Source organism: Hoplias malabaricus, chromosome 18, assembly GCF_029633855.1.
Source record: "Hoplias malabaricus isolate fHopMal1 chromosome 18, fHopMal1.hap1, whole genome shotgun sequence".
Classification (NCBI taxonomy): Eukaryota; Metazoa; Chordata; class Actinopteri; order Characiformes; family Erythrinidae; genus Hoplias; species Hoplias malabaricus.
This window is the reverse complement of record NC_089817.1, coordinates 24,944,311-24,968,483: the sequence shown is the minus strand read 5'-3', so window position 1 is coordinate 24,968,483 and position 24,173 is coordinate 24,944,311. Positions and strand designations below refer to the sequence as shown.

The window sequence follows — 24,173 nt, the reverse complement described above, 5'->3', positions numbered from 1 at the left end:
AAAATTTAGTCAGGTGACGTGTCAATTAAACATTTAGATGAGTGAAGAAAGCAATAAATTATTCCCACATGGGTTTACAAATAGTCTGGATCTAAATCTGATTAAACATTTCTAGCGAAATTAAAACAAAGAAAATCCATGATAAAGCTCGAACTGAACTGTCAAACGCTATTGAAAAAAGAATACAAAATTTATCGTGAACTGTTCAAAGGCTCCTTTTGCTCAATTATAATATACACAGATATGCATTTTATAAATAATAAAACCTTATACGAATAAAACCTTTGTACACATTTTCCATATTAAAGTAGTAGGTGTATTTGCTAGTTTCAGAAAATGTGCATTTGACTTGTACTTGTGAATCGATTCAGTTGGTTCATTATGAAAGACGAACCGGTTCAGCAGATTGATTCATTCAGGAGTCGGAGATCGCTTGGCGCATTCGGGGGGGAAACGTCAAAATGGGAGAAGTGGCGATACAAGTTTGCAAGTGAGTCTTGATTAAAATAAGGTCTGCTGCAGCTGTGTGGGTTTTGTGACTGTTTGTTATCGGGGCTGTTGTTTTTTGGGGGCTGGATATGTCGTAGAAAGGTGCCCGCTACTGCGAAGGTGATGTCAGTCTTCACATTTGTCCCTATGGCTGCAGCTAACGTTAGCCACGGAGCTAAAGGGAGAGAATTAGATAGTTAACGTGAGCTGTTAGCTGCCATCGGGTCTCTGTTGTCATTCGGGAGACGTTCACATACAGAGCTTTTTACAGTCATAAAACCTATGTTTATAGGCTTAGTGTAGTCTGTTTATGGATAGAATACAGACTGGGTAGCTTTTCAGATGCTCGTAGCCCGTTGCAGATAACTTAAAACCTGAATGTGTAGGAGCTGAAGTTTTTGTTTAAATTGAGCTGTTTTGCTCATCAGGGAGAATACAGCCCTTTTCTGTTGAAAATTTGCTCAGTTCATCTTAAAATACTCAGTTTATTTTCTGTTATTGTTGGTATTAAAGCTCCAGTCCACCTTTAGCAGTTTTTCTGTTGGTGTTGAGAATTACTGCAGAAGCAGTGTCTTACTGAAGACTCTTTTCACCACGTAAGAAATACCTAGCCACTCTGTAACAATTATACATGATAAACTCATTAGTATCTCAATTCTAAAAGTTCTCATTATAATATTGTCTTTTCATCTGATAACAGTGACTTAGAATCTCATAATTGTGACTTTCTGTTGGTGTTAAATGGTCGAATTGGTGTTAGTACATCATAGTGCATCTCTCTCTCTCTCTCTCTCTCTCTCTCTCTCTCTCTCTCTCTCTCTCTCTCACACACACACACACCCACCCACCCACTACTTTGGACAATTTTCCACAGCCAATCCATCTTTCTTGAACCCAGGACCCTGAAACCCTGAAGCTGCGATGCAGCAAAGTTACCTGTTATGCCACCATGTTCACTCATTCATTGTCTGTAACGCTTATCTAGTTCAGGGTCGTGGTGGGTCCAGGAACCTACCCGGAATCATTGGCCGGAAAGGCGGGAATACACCCTGGATGTGTGCCACCATGTTGCCCCTGTTAAAATAATTTTCATCATAAACATGACTTAGAATCTCATACAGAAGGTATACGTTTCTTTCATGAGATAGTAATTCATGTTTATTTAGTAACTAATGAGAAACCTGATGATTACAATATATGTATGATACATGAGATAGTAAGTCAGTTATGAGATGCTAAGTCATAAGCATCAGGAAGTTTTTCCATTCCTCTGTTTTGCTATATTGTGTATTCTGAAGTGTTTAAAGTAGCTTTCCATATTTGTCAGCACATAGATTTGATCCTGTTCTCTCCCTTGTGTTTCTTCTTTGAGGGTGAGGTTACATTAAAATTTTGTGTATCCTGACTTTCAGTGTATGCAGCCATGAAATTGAACTTATCCTCCCTCCGTAGAGTACTTCATGGAGAATGCTGTTGTGTTGTGACTTTTCTGAACAGGTCTCGGATGCATCCATCTAGCCAGGCCGCTTAAGCATGTCCACAGATGACAGCATCTCTGAGGACGTGTCCAGCTCCGTCGCCCTGAGCCATGACCACACTAGTGGCAATGGCGGGAAGGAAAGCGAGGCCTCCATCATCTCCTCTGAGGACACAGTGTCAGGTCTGGCGATTCCTGAGGAGGGGCGCCCAGCAGCCAGCCAAGTGCAGACTCTGGAGGGGCTTTTCCAGGCCGCTGAAGGGGCTGTGATAAGTCGACCCTCCAGCACACCAGCATGCAACATTTCCCACAAGATAAGGTCTGTGGCTGCTAGGGCTTGAAATCAAATTTCAATACATTTTATATTACCACTTTAATTGCTTAAATGCTACTTGGTGTAATTAGATTCCTAAGTAATATTTTTTAATCACTGAAAATAATGAATGTTTGTTCCAAAAGTGAGGTTGAAATTACTTTCTGCAAGCAAGCTTATAAATCAGCTGTCCAATTACTCTGCTGCCTGTTATGTTACAATGATTAAACACACTTATTTTATGCACACTATATTTGCTTTTGGTTAAAGCCACACTAATATGTACATTTTATTTGAAAATATATTTTAGTCTGTGTTGAAATCAGGGCATGGCTATGGTTATAAATATCAAAAGAAGGTTATCTGTGCCCAGTCCAAATGGCTGCTCGTGTCTTTGAATGTCCTTGTTTTGTGTAGTTTAACAAACAAAGTGTCTTTTAGGCATGATTAAGTGGAAGAAAGCTTTTTGTTCTTCTCCCAATCGCGCTGCAGAAATCTGTGTCTTCGCACCGAGGAGGAGTTCAGCTCAGGAAGAAGCCTGCCCTTCATCAACCCCAGCTCTTTGGAGACACTTCGCGCCCTGGTGCATGAGATCCAGAGCAGTGGCGAGACTGACCCTGAGATCTGGAAGAACTGTGAGGTAAGCGTAGTGCTATTAGAGTGAAACAGAGTGCTTTTTTGGTTCTCTGTGGTGCTAGGAAGCAGCCAGCAACCCAGGTGTCTGGGTCATCGTCTGGGGCCTCCCCCAGGACTCCAGCTGACGGTAGCATCAGCAGCGGCTCTGACAGACAGCTGATCCTCCCCCTCACCCCGCCCCCCCGTGGACTCTACAAGTGAGATGATTTTAGAATGTCACTTGGACTGTTGTGTTGAAGTGGCATGCTCAGTGTGAAGCCTTATAAAGGTAATAGGACTGGTACAAAGAACTTGCTTGTTCATACTAATTACAAAAACACTAACCAAATGCCTAAATTGTTGTTTTGTATATTGATTTTTGGAGCATTTAAGATGTTACTCCCCTTTTTAATTTTGGACAATTATACTACACGATACTGCTAAGATAGGAGTATGAATGCTAGTAAATCTCTTTTGAGACTACTGCTATAACAGTGTTATTGGACAGCTTAATACTGTGCTGAGTGTTGAGGGAGGGACATCCTACAAATCTAGAGAGAGCAAGGCCAGTATTTTACCCCCAAAAGCATCGTTGAGTGGTTTAAAATGGAGAAGGCTAACTGCCTAACACCCAGATTATCTTGCACAATGCTTTTGTCACAGGGTCCTATAGTTGTGCCATCGGCTATTAGAGCTATGGCCTGCTGCAGTCTAGTGGATTCCCAGTCATGGAGCACAGTTTTTCTCGTTGGGATTTTAATTCAACTCTGCAGTGGGAAACCAGTACATTCTTATGCTCAGGTCCCTCACATAGCACTAGAGAAAAGAAAAAGGATTTGTGCTTTTTTTATATTTCGACGTCCCTCCTGTCCTACTGCATGTTTATTGCATCTCTCTCTCTCTCTCTCTCTCTCTCTCACACACACACACACATATTATGGCATACGGTATGCCTCATATGTGAGTGTGTGTCAAATGAAGGTCATCCCGACAGTGCACACTGACACAAGTGTTGGCAATTAAAAAAAAAAACTGTTTCTGAGAGAGCTACTTTCAGCAAAATAATATGGCTACACTGATTAGAATCATAGCTGAAAGTTAACAGACACTTGTGGTTAAGCACACCACAGCAGATGATTTTTCAGCAAACTGAGGCCCAAAACACACAGACATTTAGAGGATAAAGCCTCATACCTGTGAGCACAAATTCAAGTGTTGGGTCTTCTGAGTATTTTGTCTGTTTTCAGCTTCATTCCTCTCTCTTTTAACCCCAACTCAGCGCTAAACTCACAACTGCGGTGGGATGCTCTGCGCTTTTCTTTTCTCCACATATTTTCAGCGAGATCCCACAGCACCCCTCCCTGATGCTCTCTTTAATGCACATAAATTTAATTTATTGCATTGTATTTATACACAGCCAGCAGACATTTAACACACCACACACACATCATGAATACTGCCCTCATTCACATTTTTAAATATAGAGGTATATGCTGTTATATTTTTACCCCCCAACCCTAATGGCGATGGTGCTTATTGTTATCGGAGACACATCGAGACACCTTGGCTTTCACATTGCAAGAATAATGTGGTCATATCCACCTTTGACCAGCTCCGACTGTTGTTTGTGAGATCAGATTTTGTATGTTATCAACAGTACCAGAGAATGTAGATATTGTTTTTTTCTTTTCTTCCAACGCCTCAAAACACAAATACATGGAATACTATAACAGATAACAGATAAAGCTACGTGTCACATAAACGTCAGCCTTAAAACGCCATCTCCGGACATGTTTATGTCTTCAATGTGTGTAGAAATCTCAGCGTATTTTGCCCCATCCTTGACCATATTTCTAATTCTTTCGTGAAATGGGTCAAGTATGTTCATCTTTAATCTACCAGCAGAATAAGTTCCTCCATTTCAAAATATATTGCGCTATTAGTGTTTAAAATTTCCGGTTCTGGCTAAAATCTGCAGCCCAACCCATAATTGGCCACAAGCAGGAATTGAAAGCTCGTTGTTTTAATTTATATTTTTTCATATAGATTTTTCGTATTTTGTTGTATTTAGTTTCATTATGTTGTTGGTTTTCCTTAAATCAATTATATTTATATTGTTTAAAATGGGGAAATGGGCCGTTCTCTGTTTCTCTACTGCAGGATTAGTAATGGAAAACTTTTTAACGAAAGGTACACAGAACTTCATGACACATTGTTCACACCTGTACATCACCCAAGATGCATGTTAATGGCAGGTGTAAACTGTGGTGTGCCTGCTGTGGTACTAAGAATTACTTCCTCCAAATACTAACGGATGATAATAACATATTGATGCAGAAAGAGCATTATATTAATGGTTATGTTGACAGCTGTCATTCAATATATTCCTGATTCCGAATCATTTTTTTCTTTCTCCTCAAACAGGGTAGATGGCTACATCTCTTTCAGCTGGTGGAAAAGCAATACCAAGAACAAATTCTTGCTCAGCAAGAACAGTATCAGTGCCAAATACAGGTCAGTTAAAGAAGAAATTGGAATGATGCCAAGTATTCCAGTATGTGCTCTTTTATTTTCACATGTGTTGTGTCTTTGCTCTAGTAAGGTGCCCCATCAGCTATTTTTTAGACTGTATACTGCCCCACGTATGTGACTGATTGACTGCTTTAAAGCATTACAAAATGCCTATGTATGCAAATGCTATAAGCTCTCTACCTCGCCTTTCTAATTGTCTTTTAAAGTAAATTAAGCCATTAATCACTGTAGAATGCTTATTGCATTGTGCTCTTTCCCCACAGCTTATCCAGGATGAGATTAAAGCGCTAGTGCAGCTACAGAATCGGCAAAGCGGTGCACAGACACACCCTTCAGACTCGTCTCCACATACGGCCAAGATTTCTGAGCCTCTGGTGAACCTTACAGATGAGAGCCAGACCTTTATTCCAGCTCAGGGACTTCTGTCCCCCCTGCAGCTCGCAGTCAATCCACATGAAAGTTCAGACGAAGGGCTGGTGACTGTGCTGAGCAGCGGCTATGGCACTCTTTCTGCATGGGAGGCTGGACAGGAGGCAGGGCTGCCTGCTGCAACTGAGAGGAAAGATGAGGCACTATGGTTCCCCAAACAGCCAGACTCCAACCTTTCGCATTTGCCCTTAGCCGAAACCAGTCTGCATGAGCAGGATAATGTGCAGAGCAGGATTGTACCTCCCAATGATACACCTCACACAACTGCCTCAACTGTGCAAAGTCATCCTGCCGATAAGCAGAGACTAAGCAGGTGGGTTTCTGTTGCACAGAAATTACCCCAGTACTTCAATATCACACTATCCAACTAAAAATCTGCATTTGTGATAAATGGCTCTCCAACAAATATCAGGTTTATTTATTATCATATTCTTTTATAATTCAAGGTTGCTAAGTCTCATGGTTTCTCTCATGGTTTTTTTCTTAAGCATTCACTCTACGAATAAAATAAAATAAATTAATGCAGTGGTTCCTGAACCTTTTCTGTAGTGCCCCTCTTTTTGTAGATGAGAATATGTTCAACACACAGGTACACTTTTATTATTGCTTCCAGAGTCCATTGGAATTTGTTTTGGTCTGTATAGAAATTCAAACAGAGGTCAAACGTTAAATCAAACATTTACTGAACTTTAAGGACCTGTCCTTTTAACAGTGTCAGAAAGGGCTGAGAATGACTTTTAGGGTTTTTTTAGCGAAATGCAAAAACACATCACTTTAAAGGGTATGAAAGGGTTTTGCTGTATTTATAATACAGAATAGAACGATTGCATCAGTAAAACTGAATTGCATCACAATAATTGTTTTATCATGATCTTGTTTCAATTTTTGTTGGGTGCCAAAATTGTAGCTTAAATTAAATTTGACAGATATTTTAAGTGTTTTTTTTTTTTTTTTTTTTTTTTTTAATACAAATACCTGATATGGAAAATCAGAGCATTTAAACCGTGTTGGTAAGGCGTTTGCATTTTGTTCTTTAAAATGAGTCCCTAACATGACAGAATAAATACAACAAATGTCCAGGTAGATTTTTGGTAACAAAGGTTTGTGTATCAGCATTGGCATGTATGCTAACTATTGAACGTTAGCAATAGAGCAAAATTGTAATGCAAAATAAGCGTACCTAATAAACTGAATATTCAGTGGAAGTTTCAGCATGCTTTATTCATGTTTCAGAAGTAAAGCACTGTTATTTTCTGGTCAATTTTTTTTGTCATAATCAGTTATTTAATGTAAATTTCTAGCCAACCACTGACCTCCTGGGCTCAGAAGCAGAAACACAGGCAAAGGAAAAGCAAACAGGCACAAAGCAGATCACCGCAGATGGAAAGGAGAGGCGAGAGCAGGCCAGGTGGTTCTCCCAAGGAACATAAGGACAATATGGATGATGTAAGCAAAGAACACATCTTTTAAAATACTCTTCTTTTGCTTGTTATTCCAAATATGTACCAAGTGCAGGAGCGGTAGGTGCTGATCCTTTGTGTTTAGCTCTTGTTTCTTTTTAGCATATTTGGTTTTATTTTGATTATGTAGTGGCTAGGGGTTTAATTTTATTTTGATTATGTAGTGACTAGTGGTTTCGTTTTATTTTGGTTATATAGTGACTAGTTGTTTCGTTTTATTTTGATTATATAGTGACTAGTGGTTTTGTTTCATTTTGATTATATAGTGACTAGTGGTTTCGTTTCATTTTGATTATATAGTGACTAGTGGTTTCGTTTCATTTTGATTATATAGTGACTAGTGGTTTCGTTTCATTTTGATTATATAGAGACTAGTGGTTTCGTTTTATTTTGATTATATAGTGACTAGTGGTTTCGTTTTATTTTGATTATATAGAGACTAGTGGTTTCGTTTTATTTTGATTATACAGAGACTAGTGGTTTCGTTTTATTTTGATTATATAGAGACTAGTGGTTTCGTTTTATTTTGATTATATAGAGACTAGTGGTTTCGTTTTATTTTGATTGTATAGTGACTAGTGGTTTCGTTTTATTTTGATTATATAGAGACTAGTGGTTTTGTTTTATTTTGATTATGTAGTGGCTAGGGGTTTAATTTTATTTTGATTATATAGAGGCTAGTGGTTTCGTTTTATTTTGATTATATAGAGACTAGTGGTTTTGTTTTATTTTGATTATATGGTGACTAGTGGTTTCGTTTTAATTTGATTATATAGAGACTAGTGGTTTTGTTTTATTTTGATTATATAGAGACTAGTGGTTTCGTTTTATTTTGATTATATAGTGACTAGTGGTTTCGTTTTAATTTGATTATATAGACTAGTGGTTTCGTTTTATTTTGATTATATAGAGACTAGTGGTATCGTTTTATTTTGATTATATGGTGACTAGTGGTTTCGTTTTATTTTGATTATATAGTGACTAGTGGTTTCGTTTTATTTTGATTATACGGTGACTAGTGGTTTTGTTTTATTTTGATTATATAGAGACTAGTGGTTTCGTTTTATTTTGATTATATAGAGACTAGTGGTTTCGTTTTATTTTGATTATATAGAGACTAGTGGTTTTGTTTTATTTTGATTATATAGAGACTAGTGGTTTCGTTTCATTTTGATTATATAGTGACTAGTGGTTTCGTTTTATTTTGATTATATAGAGACTAGTGGTTTCGTTTTATTTTGATTATATAGAGACTAGTGGTTTCGTTTTATTTTGATTATATAGTGACTAGTGGTTTTGTTTTATTTTGATTATATAGTGACTAGTGGTTTCGTTTTAATTTGATTATATAGAGACTAGTGGTTTCGTTTTATTTTGATTATATAGAGACTAGTGGTTTTGTTTTATTTTGATTATATAGAGATTAGTGGTTTCGTTTTATTTTGATTATATAGTGACTAGTGGTTTCGTTTGATTTTTATTATATAGAGACTAGTGGTTTTGTTTTATTTTGATTATATAGAGACTAGTGGTTTCGTTTTATTTTGATTATATAGAGACTAGTGGTTTCGTTTTATTTTGATTATATAGAGACTAGTGGTTTCGTTTTATTTTGATTATATAGAGACTAGTGGTTTCGTTTTATTTTGATTATATAGTGACTAGTGGTTTCATTTTATTTTGATTGTATAGAGACTAGTGGTTTTGTTTTATTTTGATTATGTAGTGGCTAGGGGTTTAGTTTTATTTTGATTATGTAGTGACTAGTGGTTTTGTTTTATTTTGATTATAGAGACTATTTTTTTAGCTGTAGATATAGTGTGGATATTTGAAATCTGAATATGCATAAAAAGCTGTTCCTCTGAAATCTGTTTAATTCTTTTTCGTTCTTCAGCTTGGATACACTGCAGCCTACTTGAATCCTGTCCCACTGAGGAGAAGTGACAGCTTAGTGTCTGAAGCCTCAGGTAAATATTGTCCCTAGTAAACTCAGCTCTGTTTTCTGACATTTTTTTTTATATTTATATATATACATAGACAAATCAGTCAAAATACTAAAATGTTCTGGTTTCTACACTTACTGCCAATTAAACTCCTCCACCTACAATATAGGTGCAGTTTGTTGTTCTATATTTACACACTGTAGTCCACCTGTACCTCTGCATACTTGGTGAGCCAACGTACAGCCTGTTAGACATTTGCCACCATAGGGCAGATATTATTTGGGTGGTGGATTGTGAGAGTATTAGTTTAATGCTGTTACATTTTTTTTATGTTCACAAGGTGTTTAGCTTTTTTGAATGTAAAAGGTTTTATTGTATCATCTTGATTATAAACTGCACCAATCATCCCAAGCTTACAAGTAATCCTAGATGCATTTTATAATGCTTTGTACGTGTCCAAGCCTTTTGCAATAATGTGTGTTCCAAAGGTTTGACTTATTGGAAGCTGGATGAGAGTGAGCTATACCGCCCTCTACCTGATAGCTTTGAAAGTGGTTCTCTCCTCTTAATGCAGGATGTGTCTCTGAGCCAGGTAAGAGCCTCATATTCTTCTTTTTCTTTTGCTCTGCACAGAACAGAGTAAAAAGTCTTTGCTTTTTAAGTTTCCTCAGTGTATTTCTGTATTGCATGCAGCCTCTAGCAGATGATGCCAGACTTTCACTGTCTCTGAGAGAGATCTATCAGAGCAAGCAGAAGGGAGACTCCAAAGGCCAGGAGTGGGACTCCTTAATCAACTCTGATGCATCCTCGCCTCAGGTGAGGCCCGAACCTGGTCACAGACTTGACAGCATATTTTGATTTTAATTTTTTTTGTATTGGCTGTCATTTTATTTTGAGTAGTAAAATACAAAAAACGTTACACATTTAGTCTGTTTCTAGGGTTATCTGTGTGCCCAAACTTCACTTAGTCAAATGAGCTGTTTGTATGTGATCCAATTTATGCCACCTGTTAAATTAAAAAGTAATAAAAAAAGACCACTTTTGTGCCAATATTGTCTCTGTCTACAGAAAAATAGAAATTTTCTTCCTTCTCCTGTAAAAGTATTATTTTGGAGATGCAGCTTTTCCTTTGGACACAGATGATATGGTAATCTCTGCGAATATCTGGAAATGACAAAACTTCTTTATGTAACTTGGCTCTCTTTAGAGATAATTTTCACACAGAAACTGAGGAAAACGGGTAATATGAGGTATAGATTTTAAATATGACTTTAAATTAGGACAGACAGTTCTTATGCAAAATGCTCCTTCAATTCTGCCATCATTCTGCCATCTCCTGCTGCGTGTCTCAGGTGCTGGCTCTGGACCCCACATTGCATGTAAGGCAGTCGGATCGTACATCAGGCTTCACGTCTCCCTCACGCTTCAGCAGCCTTTCGCTCCACACGCAGCCGCGACCCTGCACCAGCAGCGGAGCCCCAGTCAGCCCAGACTCAATGGCCCTGCGCAGCCACACAGACACTGACTGTCTGTCCAATGCCAGCAGCCTTTCTGCCCAACAAGGCCCAGCCCACAGTCCTACCTCCCCCACATTACACACTGTGCCCCGGGCCAACAGTGAGGACGATGGCAGCCACACGGCCACCGTAACCCTGCGGCCTACAGATCAGGCCAGAATGGAACAGTCCCCAAACACCAGGAAGCTAAAGACTTCAGCCTCCCTTGATGACCCTGTTGTCCTCTCCTTGTAAGGATCATTCTGTTTTACTTTCACTAATTGCCAACTAACAATGAGATGCATTGAATGTGCGCATGCAGCAAAGAATTACTGTGTTGACTGTTATAAGCAAAAATATGAAGTAAATTAGCTAGTGTTGCTTAAAGTGAGGATCTTCCAATTAAATAAATAAAATCGTATAAAAATTTGTTTTACTCTAATGTAATTGACATTTTTAAATATACATTCTGAAATTATTTACATTTATTTAACATAATTTGCTCAAGTTAAAGTAAAGAGTTTAGCTACAGTTTCTCTCTCTGTCTTAGTTTCTTCTTGGTGTTGTCTCCTCTGCCTAGGCTGAGACAGAATCTGAGGGAAAAGCATGCACGGCACATAGCAGACCTCCGAGCATACTATGAGGCAGAGATTAGCACCCTGAAGGAAAAGCTGAACCTGGTTAATTTGCCCCTGGATGTGGAGAAAAGCAACCAGATCCTGATGGAAAGGTTAGATACCAGCAGTAACAGTGTCTCTAAACCTCAGTATATCAGAGGTATAAAAGTAGATGTGCAACACGTGCATCACATTACACCACAATATGCTGCGCTGAGCATATAGTAGATTTCATTTTTACTTAACCAACTCTACTCAAACTCTAACCAACTTCATACTTAAAAAGAAAAATGTATTATTTTTTGTCTGTTTCAATTTATACGAGATATTGTGGTACATTGTGCAAATTTTGTCAAACTGCCCACCTCATATATCGCCGTTATTTAAAGCAAACCATGCTGCATCTTTTTTTCCCTCATTTTTTAAAATTTACTACATTGTTTGAGCACAGCAGCTAACCTTCACATTCAGTGAAAATTTCATCATGGACTGATAGAAATGCTCCAAATTTATTCAGAACTATATCTATTTTACATTGGCTTTCATTGAAAATTAAAAAAGCTTTTCCTTCTCCTGCAAAATTACTTTTTGGAGACTATTTGGAGATACTTGATTGGCTACTCAAAAAAGTTTCTGTAGATAGGTGTGTGTGTGTGTGTCCGTCCGTGTCCGTGAAGTACTGGCGCCCCCTCCAGGGTGTGTTACTGCCTTGTGCCCAATGACTCCAGGTAGGCTCTGGACCCACCGTAACCCTGAACTGGATAAACAGTTACAGACAATGAATGAATTAATGTTTTTATTTGGACAGGAATGATATGTTTGACAATTGTTTTGTAGTAATTATTGTGGATGTCCCTTTACCTGTGCTTATTATGTATGATGACTTGTTTTGATCGTCATTGACAGGTGTGAGCACCTGGAGAGAGCCCTTACTGAGGCGAGTGTGCGGATCAGAGAGCTGGAGAGCAGAAATCAACACCTGGAGAGACAGCTGGTACGAGTCACCATTCATCCTCTACAGTGTGTGCAGCCTTCAGTTGAGTTATGTTCAAATATGTCAGCAGTAACTGTGAAGTTATTACAGCAATCAACTAACCATGTTCCCTATTGGGTGACACTGGGATGATGCTTATATATGAAGACATTATAAATGTCCAGATCAGTATTATTCTATTCTACTATTCTATTAGTATTATTCTAAGAATGCTTTACACTAAATGTTGTGACTTATTGTGGGAATTTGATAGCATTTCAGGCTTTAAAACATTAGTTAGGTTAGGTACTGATTATTTTTCTATCACAGCAGCCACACTGACTCATTCCAAAGGTATTGGATGGTGCTCTGTCACTACAGCGAATGCAGTTCCACTGCTTCACAGCCCAGTGCTGGGGGCTTTATACACCTCTAGTTGACTCTTGACTTACGGTTTGTACCGTGTCCTGAGAAAAGCCCTGAGCAATAGAATGAGAGCCTTTGAGGCAGCTCCACACATGCTTAAGGTCATCAGGCTAAATGCCAGGGATGTCTGGCATTGTACAAACTTTTGGGCACAGTGCATACAAATTTGTTCTGGAAAACTCCAAGATAACTATCCCCTAAAATGTGTGGGAACCCTGCCTTGGTTTATGATTGGAATCGACTTTTTTGAACTTTAATTTTGCCTGGGTTTTTAAATTTAATTCAGATTTTCATGCCTAGGCGGAGTGGCCCGAGAGATATGATGCAGCCAGCTGCACGGTTCAGGCTCTACAGCAGCGCCTGGAGGAGACCAAGCAGAGCAGCAAGGAAAAAGACAGCACTGTGACCAAACTGAGAAGCCGTCTGCGGCAACTAGAGGAAACAGTGCAGAAAGCTTGTAAAGAGGTGGATGAAAAAGAAGCTCGCATGAAGAAAGAACACAAGATGCTCCAGGATGTGAGCTGCTATTTCTTTCTCCTCACTATGGATCATACAGAAAATCATGTTTAGATGTGTAGCACCTGATGACATTGGCTTGTAACTCATTCAAACACACAAACTTACTCAGGCTTAAAAGACTTATCCACAAGGGGCGCTCTATTCAGTGCATTATTGGCACCATGTGAATACATTTACTTGAATGTTAATGATTTAAACTTATTTGTTACTTATTTAAAATATGAAAATTGTTGGGCTAATGTTATTTTTGTAATAATATATACTATAATATAATGTAGTTTTTTTTTTTTGTTGTTGGGGCTGTTTGATTACATAAACCTTTTTGTTTCTCCTCAGCTGCTTGAGGAATATGACTCGTTAAGGAAGGATCATGAAGGAGTGAAGGTAAGAATATACCAGTTATATATATTTAATATATATTGGCTGTTGGTTGATAGTAAATCTATTTGTATTTTTTTTTAATTTATACAAACAGGACAATTTGATATCAACTGAGAATAAACTCTTTGATGCCAATGAACAAATATCAGAACTGAAAAGGTAATTAATGTTAAATGTTTAATTAATATTTTATAAATATAGATTACATTATGCCTTAATTTAGTTTTTCTTTTTTCTTTTTTTAATTTAAATATTTTTGTAGGGTCATTTCCAAGCTGGAAGCACAAGTCAAACAGTTGGAACATGAAAACATGGCCAGAACTCGCCAAGCTTTACACAGCCACACACAACCTTCAGGAGCTGGGTAAGAGTTTATAGATTCATTGTATATTCATAACTAAATTAAAGCTAAATTTTACTCTTAAATCACATGTTTCCAAATTAAAAGAGATGTATAAAATACTACATCAACTATTTGCGAAACAGACAGAGCTGTGCATCGTATTCACAATCAATGCATGATAACACACAGCACTAACACCAGTGTTGAAATTAGTGTTAATACTATAGTTAGTTTAATATACAGTATAATTTATGACATACAAAAGTGCATTGTCATCTTGTTCAGAGAATAAATCCTCTCTAGTAGAAATAGGATTAAGCCATATAAAGATGAAAGTTCATGACGTGTATATGGGCTGCTATAGTGCACAAAACTTACCTATAGGTACCAGAAATTGCACTCCTATCAGTGAGGCTTTTCTCTGTCCTCTGGGTTTCAGTGTAGTGCGTAATTTAACACCAGTGGTTAGCCACGTACTTGAACGATTTGTCTGTTTTGTGCCGTTCCTTGCATAACTAAATGACTAAAATAAGTGTGCTACATATCTACAATCAAAAGAGAAACACAATGCCATACATTAAGAAAATGTAAGAAATTGTAGTGCCTGAAATTAAAGAAAAAACGAAAATTCAAATTCTTCTGTAATCACTTCATCTTAATCAGGTTCTCAGTGGGTCCAGAACCTACCTGGAATCATTGGGTATTAACAATAATAAAAGGAAAACCCAAAACGACATTGCAAACATCCCTTTATTCATTATTTGTATGATTTCTTTTTTCCTTTTTGCATTGCATTGTAGTTTATTCTATCATCCTGATCTTCTACTTTCACCGAGTAATAGGCAGCGTGATGTGGAATGCAGCACAAAGAATGGAGTTTCTGACAAAGGAGGACTACGTGGAAGAATGTATGGCTTAAGTTCTGCATTGACCCACCAGTACAACCCACACACAGTTAAACAATTGATTGTGTAAAAAATATACGTACAAAAATATATACACATAAATGTAGAATAAAACCTAATCTCACACATGTTGTTAGTTATTTACATAGTCTACATGTATGTAAATTGTGCCTGAGAACTCCAATGACTTGGACTAATGCTCCCCATCTAGACACCTGTCTCCTCCAGAGTTGGAGCTGTCCCAGGAGCAGCCCATAGCAAAAGAGCCAAAGAAGAGGGAACCTCCACTGACACCCATGATGAAGGCTCTGATTCAGATGGAGGAGACAAAGGCTACAGAGGGAAGAGCTCTGTTAAAGACCAGCTATTCCAGTAGGATATACATATTTTTCCTTCCTCTTGTCCATTGATTTCAACATTGATTTCAAAAACAGCTTGAAAATTGCTGAGTAAGGCTTATGAACAGTGCCAAATTCTCATTCCTATTTACCACATAAAATGACATAAAATCTACAGTGAAAATTCTCAAGTAATCACTTATTTTTAATGTGTCCAGGCAAAAGATTCTAAAAGGTTTTGGCCCAGATGTTATGCCATACACATTTGACTTTTGTAAACATTTACTCAAATTATGAGACTTTGAATTTTGCACTATTCATGTTAGCAAATCTAAATACAACAGCAGGATACATTTTATTAAATTAACTTATATAGCAAGACTATTTGACTGAGCATATTGCATGGAACATATTTTTTGCCAAGTACAGACATTGTGAACTTTCATGCTAAACTGTATGAATGATCTGAGTGAGTGTCATTAGAATCAGAGAATATCAGTTTCAGGGCAGTGAAAGAATAAGACAGACTAAAGGGAGTATTTTAATCTCTAGAAAGAGCTGCTGAGTTACATTACTGCTGTATATATGAACAGTATATACTTTTTATTACACTAATCTCTGTTCTAATATATGCATATATGTGTTTGTGTTTCGGGGTTAGGAAGGAGAAGACCCACAGTAGCATTTGTGGAAAGTGTAAGAGAGTCACTGGTGGAGAGAGGTAGTGCTATGCTGCGGGCTCAGAGGAGCCTCTCTCCAGAGGGCCACCGTTCTTCATCCCTGCCACCCAGAGCACAGAGGACAGTCCCTCCTTCTACACCTAGTAAGTAATCTCTTCAAAATAAAATAAAAAAAATAAATCAGTAAGTCTGGGCTCAAATAGTCTCAAATATAAGACATGTTCTCACATACTACTGTGACTCAGTTCAGATATGTATAACAAAAGAAAATAAAAACTAAATAAAACTTCAGTTGTGCTGGAGTTGTATTCAGTCACAGCCTATTGGACTTCACAGTCAAATAAAAATAAATTACACAAAGTTGGACTTCATTAAAGACATGTAGTGTCATACCACAATGCTACAGCATATTGAAGTGCATAAGAAAACCAACTTCATCAAGCTCTTCTTAATAGAACATAGGCCTAGGCCTAATTCAGAATGAAGCAACTGTTTAAGTTAGACCAGTTAATCTGAGCTGCAACAACAGGTTGGCCTTAAGTTTGAATAATGTACACAGCTTCAATTTTGCTGACTCAAGCCAGCTGCTTAGGCACACAAGTGAGCCATCTGGCAAACTTTTGAAATGAATCTTAAATTGCGTTAAATTGAGTTTGCGTAAATACGTTATTGTTAACTTCAACAGTCCTATAAATAACCTATTACAACATTGAACACCTCAGAGATTGATTATAAAGTTTTGAAGTTCATATGTACAGTGTTTTTAATATTGGAGCTAAAAGCTAAATTACAATTCTAATTTTGAATATTACTGACAGAGATGTGTTATTGGGTACATTTACTCAAATTGTCACCTAGTTACAGCAGGTAGTGTCGCAGTCACACAGCTCCAGGGACCTGGAGGTTGTGGGTTTCGATTCCCGCTCCGGGTGACTGTCTGTGAGGAGTTTGGTGTGTTCTCCCTGTGTCCGCGTGGGTTTCCTCCTGTTGCGAGTGAGTGTGTGTGTTGCCCTGTGAAGGACTGGTGCCCCCTCCAGGGTGTATTCCTGCTTTGCGCCCAATGATTCCAGGTAGGCTCTGGACCCACCGCGATGCTGTTTTGTGATTGGTGACACTTCTGACTTTGCTTCAATTTAATCGATTTTGTATAAAAATATGTTATCAAATACACTGAGTACACAAATATGAATAGGGGAACTGTTTACACAAATATTTTACACGTAAATATTGAAAATTTTTTCTTTAACCAAAATGAGCCCAAGTCTACTGAACATTATAATGGATATAAGAATCTCTGTAACATTCCAAAATATATGCAATTAAATTGCCAGCTTCAAATCCTTAACTTTTACAGCCCTATTTAGTTCATTATAGAAGGTTGAATGTCTCCAGTTAATTTTGTCAAGTTGGGTTTGTTTTATTATTAAAAAATGCTTTTTTTCCCCACTTTTTTCTTTTTTTTTTTTTTTTTTTAGCTAAGAGAGAAACTCTAATGCAGCCCCTTTCAGCCAAGTCAAGTCCTAAGCGCTGCCCAACAGAAAACTGCTCTACTGCATTTGATCGTCCATTGCCTTGCCAACAGCACCTGCATAACAGGTACACCTTGATTTTAGGGGTTCCCTCAAATCTTTCTGAGCACCATATTACTTCAATACAAGTTGCAGGAATTTTAAAATGTCCACAGAATTCAAGACTTTGTCTTGTTTGTCTTTGTTTTTAGGTTTGATTTGCACTTTGATCAAAGAGGTTTGAACCCATCGCTGCCGTCTCAACCCAATGCAAGAACAAGGTTACAGTTTGTGACAGCAGAAAGATCACAAGGTAATTATATATTTATCATTATATTTTTGACCCTAAGTGTAATTTAGTATTTTTTGCAAGCAGCCTATAAACTGAACGAAATAACTAAGCATTGGGGTTATTTCTGGCCCAATGTAAGAGTTATTTTATGAACTGCCCTTTTTCTTTCTAGTACATTTTATGCTGAATGTACCTTGCATTATCCAGTAAATATAAGTACAGGAGGTCCTCGGGTTACGTCAGTCCCGAGTTACAATGTTTGTGGTTACGACACATCTCCCATTTACTGTATAAAGCCTTGTTTCGAAGTGGTTTTGCGTCGTAAACGTCGTGTTTGGTGTGCGCGGCAGAAGAATACACAGTTACGCGGCTCGGGACCGAGGAGGATAGGTGTGAGGATAGGATAAGTGCTTACAGTATGTTATTTACGTACAGTATGTACGTATGTTCTGACTTACACCAAAAATCGGTTTACGACACGACGTAGGAACGGATCAACGTCGTAAGTCGAGGTCGTCATAATCGAGTCGTTTTCATTGTCTAATTTAATTTTCTTTACACAAGTCAACAAACTTATTGTCTGCTGAGAGATGTCAATGTTGTAATGGAAATTGTTTTCAAGCTCTGTGATTAGACCTTAACAAAACAAAAGGAAATTGCACAGAATTTTGATGAAGAGTGAGTCCACTTATTGAATACCACTTTTGTACGCTTTAACAACCCCATGTGATTCACATATCACACACACAAGGTTTAGAGGTTGGTGATTTGGAAATAAGTTCCTCATTCAAAAGAAAGCACAAAATGCCACATTATAAAATGTCAGAAAATTCAAATTGTGGTTTTTTTTTTTCACTGTTTCATTATTTATACTCTGCACTAAACTACATTCAGTTAACGTAATTATACTCTTTGTAATAAAACACGCAGTAGGTGAATTATTTCAGTACAGACAAAAAAGTGTATTATGATGTGACGAACTTTTAACAGTAAATTAGGTTATGAGAACATTAATTTTCACAACTTGTTGTTCAGGGTATATCATGAGAATAGTTTAACACTCGTAAACAGCTTGAATAATACAGTATATAGTGCATTATATTACTAAAGGGTGATTTCGGATCTTTAATATTACTTAAATATAATCTTGAAAATTTGCATTGATATTTGAGATCCACTTCACTTTTATCCACAGTCTTTGATTTCACTGATTCAGACATTACGCCCCTCTGTACTGTACTGCTTGATTTACTGGATTGAATATAGGAAGCCCAACACTTAGGATTTGACTTAACCCTCAGAATACGTTTATGCAGTTCAAGAAGGTGACTTATAAGTGCTTGTGGGTTAGGTCAGTAACTCCCCATCTTACAAATGGTGGGGCCTTTTCAAAGAGCCAGAGTTTTTGAACCAAAAAATAGACCTCATTTCTTGGTCTGTAAAACATATTCAATGATAGACATGTAAAAAGACTAGGATTATATTACCTCATTTGCTATGTTTATAAATTTCCTACTGTATTACTAATGGGCTGTTTTTCCCCTATGTACAGTTAATGCCCAGCACAACCCAGGGTCAGCAGAGCCAGTGGACAGCAGTGAGACAGATGAGAACGCCATTTCATCAGGTATGGAGGAGCAGGAGGCTTCAGACTCTGCTCTGCTGCTCCACGATCCTGATGAGGACGGCAGCCTCTCCTATCAGACACATGTTCATTCTCTAGCCGATGCTGAAAAGCTGTTTGATGAGCTCACGCTGGAGAAACAGCAGGTGAGCCTAGATTTCACTTTTGGTCTGTCTTCTTTCAGACGGGTTTATTCCCACCTTTTTAAACTGCTTCCTTTTAAGATTTGTCTCTCTGCATGATGTACTATGGGGGAAAAAATGATGACGTTTCTTTGTGTGTCTCCCACTCTTTTCTCTCCCCCTCCCTACTCCATCTCTATTTTCTCTCCCATCCTATGTGTTCCAACTGGTAACAGTCTGCTAACAATATATTGAAAGCTTACAGTGGGTTTTTATAGATCATAATGCAGCAGTGGTCCTAGTCAATTATGCAGCATGAGCTCTGGCAAATCATACCAAACAGCAATGTGGTTTTGTGGATTCTGTGAATTGTATTATTACCTACAAAGCTCTGCAGCAGATGCTTTGAATTTGCCCATATTTCACAGTACACAATACACTGTTAATAGCCTGTGAGGAATCATGTTTCAGTAGGTTTCAAGAAGTGAAACTATACTTGTGTTGGTGAAAAATAAAGTTTATCCAGATCCAATCCAACATGTAACAGGTTAATACAATGTGTAAATAGTCCATTAGTATTATTTTGAATGTTGTAACACAGATATTACCACTCTAAACAGTGATTAATATTTTAATTACTGTGAATTTGATTGTAGTCAGAAGGCATTCAAACATGTTACTCAGTTTAACAGAGTAATTTATCTAGCAACAAAGCCTCACGTTATACTAATCCTAATAATAGTTTTTAACTGATGCAAATTAGAGTATGGAAATTAATTTTAGGAATTTCTTGTTTAAAGGTAATACCAGAAGTTTGTGTTCTGTGTGGCCCAGATAAGCCCAGAAATGCTTAAATTGCATAATTTAAGTAAAATGATATTTAAATTGTATTTATCTGCTAAATTCAGTCCTGGTATATGTTGAATTTAACATTTCAGAAACATCAAATTTAAATTACATATTGTGGCATAACTTTTGCACAAGTCAGGTACTAATGCTGATTGCTTAGTTCCTAATAGCAACATCTGAAGGCTATCAAATATGAGGGGGCTTAATAAGGAGGTTTATTATAAGTGTCAATGTTTTTTAGCTATGTAGTGTATGAGATTTGTAGCTAGAAAGCCACATCAAACCCCACATTTTTTTTTTTACTACATTAAAGTTTCTAGAACAATGTGACAGAGCTTCAGACTGCCACAGAGTAGTTTGGTTTAAAGGCTAAGCACCACTTAATGGACCTCCATGAATATTTCACATTATTTTAGTTACTGACATACATAAGTATGAATTAAAATGAAAATAGCAGCTTAATTTGCTTTAAAACTGACAATTTTATTAAATTGACGGAAAAACCCGAGCTCGCTGCGGAAATTCTTGAACGCAACCGTGACGTCACTGGTGGACAACAGCTGAACAACGCCGCGGTAAAACACCGTTATGACTGACTGTTATGACAGTATCTAGCTAAATAACCAACATTATTCATGACAATAGCCTAGCAATAATCTAAACTCAAATTTAGAGGCACCGTTATTCTTGTAAATGTGATCGAAGTCGAACTCGAATTCATCCGACACTATAAACCTCCGTAATGCAGCTACGTAGCCGAGTATAATCTGAGACACCGAGTTTAGCAAGTCAAGCTAACGTTAACTAACACCAACTAAAACAGGCGAAGTGAGTGTCCTTACCCTGTTTACCTCCATGTTACAGAGGCTCTTGAACACCTTTCGTTGGTGTCCTTACATGCCCATATTGTTGGAAAAGCGCCAGTGAAATGAGCTACAGATAACGGAGTGAGCGGATGGTCCTTTCCAAAGTGCCCGTTTAAAGTTGACAAATTTAGTCCATTTTCTGGATATTTTGAGATCTTTGGGCCATTTGTGCACAGATGTCCCACTGTACATTGAATTATTGCAGCCAAAAACAACACACCTTTTCATCATTTTGCATTAATTAAGTGCAACTTCTAGAGTTGTTGTCCACCATCTACGTCACATATAAGACGCCTATTAGAGTTTCCGAACACCGTTGGGGGGGGAGGTGGGGGACCAATGGTCTTTTAAACCTTATTCCTTGAATTAGTAAGAAATAACATGTTTTCTGACTATCAATAAACACAAGTTAGTGTATTTATTTGTTTGACACTTTCATATCGCTGGTGCCTTGCCTTTAAGAAAAAGATGCTGCAGAGCATGTGATTGATTTTTTAATTTTATTTATGTTTAATTTCACTATCCCTCTGGCCTGAGTGGATCTTTAGCGTCAGGCCTCTGTACAGTCCACCTCAGCAGTCTGCATGTGATCCTTACATAACCTGGCTTTATTGTGCTGAATTCTGCTCCAGTTAATAATGTCTATTTTTAGAACAGAGTCTTCCCCCTCCTTCCTCTTTATGCTGAGGAGTGCTAATTCAAAGCCCTGTTGTTTCAGGACTCAGCTGTCCCTAGTACCAGCGGCTTCATTAATTTGCTGAGTGGTGTGATGTTTCAACGTCCAAATATTTATTTAATTTCTCTCGCTTTGACAGATTGAGGCAGCACTGAGCCGGCTTCCAGGAGCTGGGGCCAGGGTCACCTTGCAGACGAGGCTAGACGAGGTACAGAAACACTAGCTTTCGCTTACTGTCCATTCATATTTTATTATCATCTGGCTGTCTTTTGTCCTGATTGAAATGTTTCCCTTTTCCTAAGGTGGCATTAGAAAATCGATTGGAGAAAGTGAACCGTGACTTGGGATCCATTCGCATGACTCTGAAACGATTTAACATTCTTCGCTCCTCTTCCAACTTATAAATAGCAATTCTTTTCGGTTTTCAAGGATTGTATAGATTTCTCTTTTGACTCTGACACAGGGCAGTAATTCCTCCTCTCCTCCACTGTACAGAAACCGATGTGTACATGGTTGATATTTCTACTTTTGTTATTGTAGGATATTTTTTATATGTTTTACTACATGGTAAAGATATTACAGTTTCTAAAGTATATTTTATTAATATTATACAGATTTGTAAAAAAAACAAAAAAAAAACTAACAAAAAAAAAGTTTTTTAAGTCATGGAAACATAAGAATGGACTCATTCAGGTTTTTTTCTCTTTTCATTGTGCTGCTGAAACAATGAATGACAAAGTTCAGAAGGGCACATCATTTACAACTTTCTCTTCTTTTAAACTCATTCTCAGCTCATTCCATTTTAAAATCTTGATTTCAATACAAATATACTTGAAGAATTTATTTATTTATTTTTTACCATGTTTTCAAATGATTTTTTATTTTTGTGCTTATTGAGCCATTTTGCTTGTGCCATATTGTGAATATTCAAGTGTCAAATAGATTTTTGAGGCCTTGATAACTCACTTGAAGGTTCTGCTACACCCTCATGCACCTTCCTCTTCGGTTAGACATTCCAGACATTATTGCTTTTGCAACCTTTTCCACACCTCAAGAAAAAATTCGACCAGCACTGATTGTTTACGCACTATTTTACAAGGCAGACACTTTTTTGACATTTTGAGATCTTTGTGCAACTTGGAACAGAATGCCTTTGTAATGCATGGAAAGAAAAAACAAAACGCAACGAAACAATTTTAAAGATTTGTTTAAATTGTAACAAATTAGGTTCTTTCGTTGTCCCTGTAGCTCACTGGAACTATTTACTCTTGCATCATGTTGATACTCAATAAAAAAATGAATTCAGAAAAACACAACGTTTGCAGCTTTGATTAATGTCAACACTAAGCCCTGACTAACACGCTCAATTCATTCACTCCCAGTGGCGTGAAATTCAATCCTGTTTACTACTGTAAAGTTGAAACACTCCACTTTGTATATACAACATTTACAATGTAGATTTATGAATGAAAAACAAAAATATTGTAATTAGTCCCCAAGTTCTGTCATGATATTTGAAACATTTTTTCAATGATTTTAGTTAAGATGCTCATTATAACTTAAATCTCAGTGTTATAACAAATCTCTGAAATCATATTTCCACTGCAATTTCATATAGTTATATAAAATATATGAAATATATTAAGAGTGGTTTGAGGTGAAATTGTGACCTTCATTAGCAGCAACTCCAATGTTTAATCATTTCCTTGTGTTTCTGTGGAGAAATACAAACTAAACAAATACGCGTCTAGGTCCACAGTGTTCCTACACTTGTGAAATGTTTCAGACTCCACTAACTACATATATTCACTCTGTAGTTGTAAGATTACTGTTAGCCAGTTCTGTGTTGGCATCATTAGGGTAGTGGGTTATTCTCAGCACTGCAGTGACACAGATGTGGTGGTGTGTTGCATTCATAGAAGTGAATCAGACCCAGCAGTGCTGGAATTTTTTAATGTCTGTGTCACTGGTGATCTCAGAATAGTCAACAACAGTTTTTTTTGGACAGTGGCAGGACACAATGTTAAAACTCCAGCAGCCCTGCTGTGTCTGATCCAACGTCAGTGCCACTGCAACGCTGAGAATGACCCACCCACCAAATAATACATTCTGTGGTGGTCCTGACCACTGAGGAGCAGGGTGAAATGGAGCTAACAAAGTATACAGAGAAACAGATGGACTACAGTGTGCAAATGTAGAAATACAAAATTCAAATATGATCAGTGAAACAGATAAAACTGACAATGATTGTAGAAACAATTAGGTTATTTTAATGTTTTGGTTGATCCGTGTATAGAGCG

At 37.5% G+C, this 24,173-nt stretch overlaps 1 protein-coding gene across 2 annotated transcripts; it reads left to right on the top strand.

Annotated features, from left to right (window-relative positions):
• Nucleotides 1-359: 359 nt before the first annotated feature.
• Nucleotides 360-23,174, top strand: LOC136674698 (M-phase phosphoprotein 9). 2 transcript variants are annotated; one of them, XM_066650848.1, is made up of 24 exons: nt 360-490; nt 1,987-2,285; nt 2,772-2,919; nt 5,319-5,408; nt 5,690-6,168; nt 7,157-7,301; nt 9,210-9,282; nt 9,747-9,850; nt 9,952-10,074; nt 10,611-11,005; nt 11,335-11,484; nt 12,278-12,365; nt 13,071-13,286; nt 13,626-13,673; nt 13,765-13,829; nt 13,933-14,034; nt 14,856-14,921; nt 15,130-15,290; nt 15,918-16,079; nt 17,412-17,532; nt 17,657-17,757; nt 19,289-19,506; nt 22,013-22,081; nt 22,176-23,174. In XM_066650848.1, exons 2-24 carry the CDS (start codon nt 2,023-2,025, stop codon nt 22,275-22,277), a joined length of 3,489 nt encoding a protein of 1,162 aa, XP_066506945.1. In that variant the 5' UTR covers nt 360-490; nt 1,987-2,022; the 3' UTR covers nt 22,278-23,174. The 2 variants fall into 2 exon arrangements, with proteins under 2 accessions (XP_066506945.1, XP_066506944.1); XM_066650847.1 differs by having other exon boundaries at nt 14,814-14,921.
• The last annotated feature ends 999 nt before the right edge of the window (nt 23,175-24,173 follow it).

Coding starts and splice junctions, on each gene's coding strand:
- LOC136674698 (XM_066650847.1), top strand. CDS start 2,023: ATGTCCACAGATGACAGCATCTCTGAGGACGTGTCCAGCTCCGTCGCC. Junction 13,287..13,625: donor AACACAAGATGCTCCAGGAT/GTGAGCTGCTAT, acceptor GTTTCTCCTCAG/CTGCTTGAGGAATATGACTC. Junction 22,082..22,175: donor TGCAGACGAGGCTAGACGAG/GTACAGAAACAC, acceptor CCTTTTCCTAAG/GTGGCATTAGAAAATCGATT.